At 37.2% G+C, this 11,723-nt stretch overlaps 1 protein-coding gene across 2 annotated transcripts; it reads left to right on the top strand.

Moving 5' to 3' along the window:
* The first annotated feature begins 2,330 nt into the window (after positions 1–2,330).
* nkain5 (sodium/potassium transporting ATPase interacting 5) lies at positions 2,331–11,589 on the top strand. 2 transcript variants are annotated; one of them, XM_085144836.1, is made up of 7 exons: positions 2,332–2,704; positions 3,688–3,825; positions 5,784–5,864; positions 7,349–7,546; positions 9,688–9,748; positions 9,883–9,953; positions 10,045–11,589. In XM_085144836.1, exons 1-6 carry the CDS (start codon positions 2,651–2,653, stop codon positions 9,936–9,938), a joined length of 588 nt encoding a protein of 195 aa, XP_085000962.1. In that variant the 5' UTR covers positions 2,332–2,650; the 3' UTR covers positions 9,939–9,953; positions 10,045–11,589. The 2 variants fall into 2 exon arrangements, with proteins under 2 accessions (XP_085000963.1, XP_085000962.1); XM_085144837.1 differs by lacking the exon at positions 9,883–9,953 and having other exon boundaries at positions 2,331–2,704.
* The last annotated feature ends 134 nt before the right edge of the window (positions 11,590–11,723 follow it).

The raw sequence follows: 11,723 nt of genomic DNA, 5'->3' as shown, positions 1-11,723 counted from the left end.
CAACTGTTCTGTTAAAAGCGCATATACTCCGATTTAATTCTGATGCAGAAAAATACAATTTGATCTATATCAAAAAATGTGGAAAATTCAGAGTCAGAATTATAGGCAGTGTACTGCTGAAAATGAACAAAAATAGTTTAAGGAGTAGTATTTTTGTCCTCGAAATAACTTTTCTGGTGTTGTTTAAATGGCTGATGTGTGAGGCAATGTTCATGGCAGCCTATAGTAAAACCTTTAGTGTCAGAAAAACTGCCATGACCAATTTTTAAAAAATTGAACCTGGACGTGAAATCACACTTCACAGCACGATCGTGACCCCTATAAGAGCCTCTGGTGTGAGATACATTTGCCCTATCCACTTAGGTGAAAGCTGGAGTCAGGGCAGATGAGATGAGATATATCACATTTCCCTAAAGTTATTTTATGTCCAATGTGATGTAATAAAGGGATATAAAAGTAGGCCAGTGATGATTTTTTCACTGGTGTAGTTTGGTGTAACCTTGCCATACGCAGACCTTTGAAGCCTTTACCTCTACCACTACCACCACCTGCTGGTGTTTTCAGAGCATTGTGGAAGCGCAACCGCCTATCAGGGCGCAGTAGACGGTGTTGCTGTATGAGGGTCGATCCGTGCCACAGAGGATCGTAGAGGACAGGTACTTTAAGCAGCTCAGTAAATGTCCTGAAATAGTTCATATGTCTAATTGTTGTTTGTGTTTCATACTGGCACTAAGCACATATTCTAAGTACTCATCTTCCTCAAACCCTGACCAATTTGTTTTTGCAGCTTCTTTAAGCAAAGATTTTTAGAAATCTGACTGACATCCTGCTTTTGATTAGAAAAAAACATGAGTGAGTGGGAGGAATGAGAAATAACGCATGAGAGTTTATTTTACAGTTTTAAAAGGTGCCAGTTTTTATCTAAAACTAAGACGTATCAAGGTTAGTCCAAGTGCTATTTTACTTTAAGCTGTGTTAATATTATTTTACTAATTTAGTTATACAAACTGAATTATTACAGCATCTGCCGTGCTTCGGTTCTGGCAGAAGAACATTGATTTATAAGGAAAGGAATGAAAATTGCTTCCTGGATGAACCGAGGGGCAGTACCAGGGTACAGTAGAAGATAAATATGGATTATTTTGAACTTTGAATCATACATATCATATTTTATGTGGGCTTGTTATGACAATTTTTTTTGTTTTTTATTCTTGGCCTCTACAAACATGATTTTGCTTGCTTTGCAGTATATTTTAGGCTACAATGTGAAGCCGTTCAGTCCTGGGAGGCGATGTAAATCCCTTTGGGGTTGTCTCAGGAAACAAAAAAACGTCTGCCAAATCAAACATGCAGAACTACCCGCTGTGGTTCCCTCTAAGCTGAGCAAGTGAGCAATCGCGCACCGCTCACATGGTCTTCCCACACAGAAAATCTGCGCTGCGCACACAAAAAAAATCCAGTCTGAATTGGAATTAAAGTAATTACATGTATTTATTTTATTTCGCTGATTTTCTGTGCGTGGAGACTGTCAGCAGTGCGCGATTTCTCACGCGCTCAGCTTAGAGGGAACAGTTGGGGCCCTTGCTAATAAGAGAGAAGCTACAGTCAGCTTTAATACCCTGTATTCGAACATATTGCAGTGCGTATTGCATTGCTTTTTGTTTGTTTGTCTGTGGTAGAAAGTACCATTTACTTCGCTGTTGTCTGCTGGGGTTGCAGGATCAGTGCCAGAGATGCCAACAGGATCAATAAACTAATTCAAAAGTCTGGAGCCATCATTGGCCAGAATCTGGAGGCATTTGAGTCAGTGGGGGACGGGAAGTCACTGAACAAACTGCTCTCCATCATACCCACTCCATGCCCCACTTTAGAGGCAGCAGAGCGCCGTCTCCCTCAGACTTATTCAACCCCATTTCAGGAAAACGTTCCCACCTTCTTTTCAAAACCGTCAGGCATAAGATTCCCACACTTTTAGAAGCTGTTTCTCAGATTTATAGTGTGCATATTATTTATTCATGCATTTTTTTACTATCCTTCTGCACAATATCATCCTTACTTGGTTTTTAACTTTTCTTTAACGTAACCTCATTTTCATTTTTTTCATTTTTCTTTGTTGTTGTTTTTTTTTAATCATTGTCACAATATAAGATACTTACTAAGCATCTGTAGTACTTTTATTTTACCTAAACATACCACAGGTACGCACAATTACTACATAAATGTGCAATCGTATCGCATAATCTACGTATTGCATATTGTGCAGTTTACAAGGTTGAGGTTGAACTGAATTGAAAACCAACAGCAACATGAAATAAATTCAGCAGTAAAAGATGAAAACACAGTCTTTAGTTTCACTGAGCATCACAGACACTTTCTGCCAAAAATAAATAAATAAAAGTTTGGTGTGGCACTATTCACCCTTTATACATCAGCCTACCCTCCCCCTTCTCCGTAGTTTTCGTGCAGCAGCCTCCGTGTTTTACTCGTGGAGTAAAGGTACGTTTCCTCACAGAGTCTGCCACTGGGTGTGAAGCTTCACAGGTCTGGCTCTTGTGTTTGAGCGGATTAAAAAAATCCTTATTATCCACATCTGCATCCCCACAACCACCATCATCAAATCAGCGGGGGCAGGGAGCAGAAGAAGAAGAAGATGAGGTGCTGCTCGGCGCGATGCATGTTGATCCTCCTGTGTTGTTTGCAGCTGGTAAGAGCTTTTCGCACATGATGCTTCGACATAAACACATCTGTTTAGGCATCAGGCCAGCTGCTGTCTATCCCCTTTAATAACTCAAAGCAACCTAAGAGAAAATAACAACAACAACAGCAGCAAAAATGCTATTTAAAACGGCATGTTAATGACTGTTATGCTTGAATCACTTCTTTGTTGTTTATAGTGAAAGAAGTTACGCAGCATTAAGCTTTAAGGCTTCAGTTTTTATACTATATTATACTATACTATACTATACTATATTACATTTAAGACCATTTAAGGCAAATTGTGACCAAAAGCAGGTTAAACGGTTTTACGCATGTTCTTTCATTCACATTAACTCAGGTTTGTCATTAAATTATACCGCAACAGTTGGTAATAAATTAAATTATAGTAAAACTTGCTAGTAAAATCTAAAAAGCAGAAACGCCAAAACGAACTGCTCTTTTATTATTTGCCGTTTTGTTTTTTTGTTTTTTGTTTTTGTTTTTTCTGTTAGCGCTTCTGTTACAGTAAAGTCAATTTATTTGGGACTTTTGTTCGGCCAGTTGAAAATGACTGCATTATGGCATTTTATAGATCAAACAATTAGCAGAATAGGCTGTAATGAAAATAGTAGGCTACTACTTGTTGACTGCAGCAAATCATTTATTTTCTGTAGCGGGCAATTTTAGTTGAAGGTGGAGAATAGCAGTGACCGCCCACCACCACAATAAAGGGCTGCTCCCACTTTGCCCTCCTCCTCCGTGTTTCCCACCCTGCCCCCTTTATGGCTCACTGGGACTGTGACCCCAGAGGACATGACACTATAAACCAGCTGTATTTCCCTGAGAATACATTGTCTCCCATGGCTCAGTTGCCTTGGAAACTTATAAAAAAAAACAAGGTCAAAGATCATGGTCTAACAAGCCATGGCAGCATAGGCTCAACTGACACTCACTGCTGTTTTAAAATGCATTTAAAACTCTGCTTTGCAGATTACAGCGCTGGAGAGGCAGGTGTTTGACTTTCTGGGCTACCAGTGGGCTCCCATCATGATCAACTTTTTTCACATCATCATGGTCATCCTCGGCCTGTTTGGTGCAGTCCAGTACAGATCACGCTACGTTATAATGGTAAGTCTAATACTGAGTGTTGTCTCATAAGAAACAGCTGTTTTTGGTTTGTCATAAAAAAGTTTCGTTCAAGCTTCCCCTCAAGAAGATCACTACTGTGAATACACAGTAGTCTGGTGGTTAGTGTAGTTCAATATAATGACTGCTAACTTTATTTCGACTTACCAGCATCTCCACAGCTAAATCACATGTTATATCCGGAGTTGGCAGCAGACCATGTGAACTAGAATGGCAACCAACTTTGACAGAGGAGTCAGAAGACTGCAAAATTATCTGTCTTATATTTCAGGGGCAATGCAGGATGTAAAACAGGAGGGACAAATTCTCAAGGTGCAGAAACAGGTCAATGAACTCCCCACACACTGGGGCAGCTGACTGTGAGCAGACAATATCTTCAGCACAAGGGTCGTGCTTTAAAACAAGCAGCTCAAGCTGACCTCTTTTTAGTTTAAGAGACATGAGGGCTACTTTCCAAAATCTGACCTGCACAGGCCCTGTCCACTCAGTGTGCTCCTTTGTCATACTGGTTACCATGATTGCTGCAGAAACAGTAAGATACTCTGAACCAAATAATTAAATTGTGCTAGCACTGCAGAAACATATCTGTGTTATGGGTGTTTACGTTTTTCATTACCAAACTGTTATGAATCAGTGTAACTTACAGCTGAAGTATATCAGGAGAGTTCAGCTGAGTGGGCACAGTGACATTATTGGTCTGGTTTGAACTGCTGAGGCCTCTCTATTATGCCAGTGCTGGTTATATGTGAGATATATATGAGTGGCCACTTCCAGGGCTGAAAAATTCAATTGTGCAAAGGCTGACGCTCCTCCAATGACCACTAGATGCTGACTCCAAAAGCAAATCAATCCCCTTTGACTTCCATATTTAAATGGTTTTATTGATGTGTTTAAAGCCTGGTACAAAAAAACTAAAAACAAAAGTTAAAAAATGTCCCTATAGGTATTTTCCCCTTTTCATAACAACTGCAGCGTGTATCAGTTATTTATAACTCATCTATTTTGATTTTAGTTTATGCTTTAGTTCAGTAATAAATTGCACTCAAGCATAAGTGTACAAACACAAAGAGATAATCCACCAGCCAGAAGTGAGAAAAGCTTTGCAAAAAGAACAATTGCACAGTTATTCACAATATTATCTTATATATGTATACATACATACATACATACATATATATATATATATGTATGATAAACAGTGATATTTAATGGTTATCTTGCTGATGACTTTGCTCTTCTCGTTAAAATATGGTTAATTCTAGCTCTAAAAACCAATATAACAGCAGCCAGATGCTTCAAGATGCAGTCCAGAAACAAATGAGTAATGTAACTGTAGCTATACTCATCTTTTATACACAGTCACAGCCAATAACCAAAACGAGTCCTACTAGAAAACAACATAGTAGAAAAAAACCACTAAAAATGGCTTTTACACTTCCTTTGTGCGAGAATTACAAAAACGAGATGCAGTTTGTTTAGTGCAGTTTGAAGTGCCGTCTAGGCTATTTCCTCCCATTTTCATGTCGTTGCACCAAGCTAAGCACTAAAATGATCAGTATTTTGTGCACAGACAGAGGATTTCAGCCTTTGTTTTCCATCTAATGTATGACAAAAAAGGGAAAGACATTAAAAAATAATGTCTATTTATTATTTTTTTATTAAAAAATAATAAAACCATCTCATGTTAAGTTTGTAAGAAAGCTGAGTAGTATAATAACACCAAGCAGCAGTGAGCTGGGATGATCTGGATTATTCTGAATATGTCCTGGCAGTATAACTTTACTGTATTTAATAGGAAAAAAATATACTTTTTATTATATAGTGATATATAATAATAAAAAAAAAATATTATATATATTTCACTACATCTCAGCCCAGCCAACCTCAACATCAGTCCATGCTGTCATTCCCAGTGTAATTCTGTGCTTCTGTTTTCTCAGTACCTGCTGTGGACGTTGTTGTGGGTTGGCTGGAATGTCTTTGTGAGCTGTCTCTACCTGGATTTGGGAGGGCTTTCAAAGGTAACTTTAATGGTCACGTACGTGTCAGGTAATTAGGGACCAAGAGCTCCTAAATACAATGTTCAGCTCTGTCCATGTCACTCCTTTCAAGATCTGCCTCCAATTACAAACTCAGAGTGACGGACACCTTACAGCAATGTGCCTATCCTCAGCCGCAAACAAGTCTCATTAAGTTGTTTATGTACACTGTCTGCACTCGGGAAGACCAAGCCCTAATTATAATTTAGGGAAATGACGACAAATGTTAAAAATAAAACTGTTCAAAATGATTTTCAAGTCAGTCATTCAGTCTTGTCTTAGCTCCCTGAATACAAACAATGCTGTATTTTAATTTTAATGATGGTTGGATTCTGTTCACTGATTTAAAATGTAACATTTGGTCGAGTAAAACATTTCTTAGGCATTTCTCCTGCAAATCATCCCTGTGTAGTGTTTTTATAACTGGATCACTACAGTTATGCAATATTTATTAGTGTTAGTCTGTTATATCAATTTGAAGATGTAGCAATGCAAGTCTCATCAGCTAGTTACATCACAGCAACTCAATAACCACTTGTTACAACCAACGTATGCAGAAGAGCATCTCTGAATGAACAGCATGTCGAACCTTGAAGCAGAAGACCACACCAGGTGTCTTTCTTGTCAGCTAAGAACTAGAAAATGTGGGTAAAATTCACACAGGCTTACCAAAACCAAACAACAGGAGATTAGAAGAATGTTGCCCGTCTCTATTTGTGCCAAAACATTGAGAATAGGGTCAGAATTTAGATTAAACAACATGAAGGCATAAATCCATCCTGCCTTGTATAAGCGGTTCAGGTTGCTGATGGTGTAGTGTTATGGGTGATATTTGTTTTGGCACACGTTGACCCCTTATTGCCAATTTACCATAGATTAAATAAATAACAGCCTACCGGTTCTGTATTAGTGTTGACCATGTCCATCCCTTTATGACCACAGTGTAAACATCTTCTGATGGCTGCCTCCAGCAGGATAACGCACCATATCACAAAACTCGAATTTATTTTGCTGTACTTAAACAGTGAACAGATCACAAAAAGAGCACCTTTGGGATGTGGTGGAATGAAAGCAGCAACTGTGTGATGCTATCGTGTTAAAATGGGCTAAAATCTCTGAGGAATGTTTCCAGTAACTTGTTAAAGCTATGCCATGAAGAATTAAAGCTGGGCTGAAGGCAAAGGTCAACCTAGTACTGGCAAGGTGTACCTAATAACATTTCTGGTAAGTATATGCTTGTAGCAACACTCTTACGTGACTGGTGCATAAAGAAAAAGGACAAAAAGTAAAATTAGGTGAAATAAGACTTGGTTCTTAGTGCATGGATTCATTTTCACTAAAGTCAGAATTAAATTTGTACTGCACTGAGTTTTTTATGTTTTCTGAATTTTATGGATATCGTGCTGCTTTTCAGGCTTAATAATATTAACAAAATGAACTACCACCTGTCTGTTTGCTCCCTTAAGGATGATGATATTCTGTCCCTCGGTGTATCCTCACATCATTCCTGGTGGAAGGAGAATGGGCCGGGATGTGAAAGCGAGAGACTTCCTTCTGCTGGATGGAAGAATCAGCAAAATCCAGAGCTTACCACAGTGCTGAGCTGCTGGCTGGAATACCAGTACATAGAAATCCTGCACTGCATCATCCAGCTCCTCGTATCAGTGAGTCTTTAGTTTTGTTCAACACTTCATTTAACAAGACTTTGAAATGGCACCATTGCCAGATGTCGCCTTCACAGCAAGGGCTGGTTAAAAAGTGAAGTGGAAAAGCTGTTTTTTCATGTCATTAGAGCTACACTGGTCCAGAAATCCATAAAAATAAGATCAGCATATGTCACCCCATGACAACAAAACCAAATAATAAAATAGTATGGCAAAAATAAAAAAACATGTGTCATTACCCCAAAACTTATGGACATAACTGTATTTATATATTATTTAATGTAATTTTAATTTTAATAAGCATGCATCAGTAGACCTGGGAACTAACTGTTGCTTAGCAACACAATCTGTAGATTAGTAACAGAGCCGATATTTAAGAATAACATCATATTATCACACTAGAGAGAGCTGGTACACACTTTCAGTTTGTGTATTATCTACAATAGTGAATTACTGCGATATTAGGTCCTGTTGTTGAAAATATTTTGAAGCCAGTTCAATCTTCTGGGTGTGATTTATTTCAATTTTGTTCAATTAATGAAACTATATTTATGTCTTTTTTATACAGCACTTCATTTCTCTGGTCAACACTGGGTTAATTTACGTGACTAAAAGTAGTTTTAATTATTCACTTCAAACAGAATATAAAAAATTGACGGTTGAGTCTGTTTGATAGCAGATGTCGTGGAAACTCCAGCGACACTTAAAGTAATAGAAAACTTTATTAAGTGACCAACGTGTTTTGGCTTGTGGCCTTCATTAGGGGACCCTGATGAAGGCCTACTTCCTTACACAAAGTATTGCATATGCTAAATACACTCAACACAGCAGTTCTGCCATAAATTCTGCTTTTATAAAACGTGTTTTTCAGGTTTGCTTATGATTAGGAAAGGTTGTGTTTTTGAAATACCAGTGGTTAGTTGTGGTGTTCTGGACTCTATTACAAGTGCCTCAAGTTCATTGATAAAAAGAAAAAATATAGGTCTGATTTGATTTTGGCAGATCTTCACTTCTAGTAATGTCCTCACACATTCCTATTTTGGCCACTTGCATTTGTGATCTCCTTCTGTGCTCAACTTAAATTTCATGTTGATGAAGGAGATACTGTAGAATTGCAAGAAGCCATACTTGCAAGTAGAGCAGGTGGACAAAGATTAAGTCTTCAGTGTCCTGTGAGCAGGCGTGAAAGCCTCAAACACCTCAGGGGACTAAAGCATAAATCTACATAACAGTCTGAACCTGCAGGGTGCATTCATGGGTCAAAACCTTTATGAATATCATGAAAATGACCAGTATAGTCATGTCTGTGCTTCCTTCACACTTTGAAACATAACTGTTCCTCTGAATGCTGCTCTTTCCTCTCTGAGTATCAGGAGTATTAGCAGTGATAACCATAAAAGTTGATGCAAAAAGTGGATGCTATTTTGAGGTGCATGCTAAAAATCATTAAAATGCACGAGCAAGTGGTCCTAATAGAACATAAAGGTAGAAAGTTAAGAATAGCCAAATTTCTGGCAGCTCAATGGCAACTTTTTGATTGTACTCCACATATTGAAGACCCAATCACTATTAAACTGAAGACTTGGTCACAGGATGTCATCTGATTGGTTGATATTTTCTCTGTATTATTGTGGGGTCCTTACCATACAGTATAAATCGCCTTAAGGTGTATGCTGGTACACATGTATATTAAACTGTGTTTGAGTCCTTATGTGAACATTTCTTCTAGCTGATGAAGGTCAATTGGAGAAAAAGGTTTTGATTTAATAAAGTCATGGCAAGCAAGACGTAGTGCAGAGGTTACAATGAATCTTTTCAATACAAATTCTTTCCTCCTACGCACCTGTTGTTCATTCAGGTGTGCAGAGATTTTAAACCATTAATATCTAAAACAATTTCTTGTGTAATACTTTAAGAGAACATCTACAGACAGATAGTTTCTCTGAGTAGGAATGCAAATAAGATAGCTAACTGGAATTAAGAGGTAAGTTATTATTTACATGTTTTTTTTCCCACTAAGTCATAAAATCTTTCGCTGTCAGCAAAGACTACTGTCTGCTTTGTGTTTTGCGTTAATATTAAAAGACAGAAGATTTTAAAATATGCTGTTCTTTTCTTATGCTTTTGTGATAATCCTACAGCTCCCGGGATTTGTTTACGCCTGCTATGTGGCCAGCACATTTTCAGAAGAGGATGACAGCTGTAAGTGTCCTCCTGATCAGTGTCAAATACAATCTCATTTTCTTACATTATCTAATTTATTGGATAACAATCATTACAAAGAAACGCCATGTTTATGCACGCCTTTCATTCATTTTGTTTTATGTTTATTTTAGTCAACTTCATTGGTGAGTTTCACCATCCATCCAAACCCTCTAAGTTGCTTTTCTAGTTTTACAATCCATTGGTAAGTAGTCCACATTTGTTTGCACTCATGTAAGCTAAGCTAGGCCCATCCTCTGCTGCACAATGCATTTCCTATGTTTTTTGTTTTTTAGATTATAAATAAAGAAAGTGAAAAGCTGAGAAGGAACTAAGAAGAAGATCAAACAACTCTGCAGAGTCTGATAGTGCATCATCTCTGGCATGGTCAATAACACTCACACAGAGATTGTGTACGTTTGTGATGTGTACGTTTCTCACACTGTGGCCTGATTCAAAAGAGGAGTCTCCGGTCTATTGCATGTTGATATTTTCTAGTTTTATCCCGTAGTAACGCTACCTCTCGGCATGTATGTGAAAGACTGTTTGTAGGTTCGGCTGTCTGACAGAATACTGTGGTTCTAAATTTGTACATATGCAGCTGGTGTTCTTTCTGATGTTTCATAAAATGTACAAATTATTATTATGTGTAATTTCAATTAGAAGAATGGAGGACCCCAATGTATATAATGTGTGTTATCAGTCAGTGGAATAAACTGTGTCCACAATTTGCCTTATAGTGGATTACTGCTAATGTTCATCTAATGTTTATTCATTCATATACAGTTTTACCTCCATTAGTGAAATGTAAGTACATTTACTCAAGTACTGTACATTACTTAAGATTACATTTCTTTGTGTGCAATTTTGTCTCGTGTACAGTTTAGATATAAAAAAAAATGTTGTACTTGTTACACTGACAGCTTTAAATGCTAGCTGCATTTAAAATTAATTATGTGAACTTATAAAATATGTTTCATTTATCACCAAACTACCAAACAGTAATAAAAGAAAGAGTAAAAAATAAAGTAATACAGCAATGTTGTCATTTACTTTAGATGATTTTGTACCACATACTGCACAAAAAAGCATTATGAATGTAAGTGACTGTAATTTGATTATTCATCCCATATTTTGGAAATTCATCCATCCATCCATCCATCCATCCATTCGCTTCCGCTTATCCTTTTCAGGGTCGCGGGGGGCGCTGGAGCCTATCCCAGCTGTCATAGGGCGAGAGGCGGGGTACACCCTGGACAGGTCGCCAGTCTGTCGCAGGGCCAACACACAGGGACAGACAACCATTCGCACTCACATTCACTCACACATTCACACCTAGTGGCAATTTGGATTATCCAATTAACCTATCCCCACAAGCTGCATGTCTTTGGACATGGAAATTTGGAAATTATTATTATTAAACATAGTGTTAAAGTATAGTGTTCTTGGACCATTTTCAGTTGATTTTTTATTTATTTATTTGTTGTTAGCTTTCAAATATTTTTTCCCCTTAAGAGATTTCTTTTGTCATACTGGATTGTATTTTATTGAGCTACAGTTTATACTGTTCCACTTATTTAGATTATTTTGATATATGTTGTGTTTAAATATAAGATATACTGATTTATTTATCCCCAAAATTTGGACCTATAGAAACATTTTTTGTCATGCATATGTCAGGATTCCATAGTATTATCTCAAATGGTTCGACTTAACTAAAAACTAATGAGAAAAATCCAAATAACTTTATATATAATTTATATATAATTTTTAATTTAAATTAACTTGATTTTTGACCTATGATTAGTAAGTTTAAAAAAAAAATCGGTGGCAGGAAAAAAAAATTCCATTCCTAGAAAAAAGGTTTTCTTAAAAAGTCGTAATTAGAATTAGATTCCATACCTTTAAGAAATGTTTTAATCAATTAATTTATTTTCAATTTAAAAAAAATGAAATTAATGACATGAGCTCGCTC

This window comes from Neolamprologus multifasciatus, chromosome 20 (genome assembly GCF_963576455.1).
Source record: "Neolamprologus multifasciatus chromosome 20, fNeoMul1.2, whole genome shotgun sequence".
NCBI lineage: Eukaryota > Metazoa > Chordata > Actinopteri > Cichliformes > Cichlidae > Neolamprologus > Neolamprologus multifasciatus.
The sequence above is the reverse complement of the archived record's forward strand: the minus strand, read 5'-3'. Positions and strand labels throughout refer to the sequence as shown.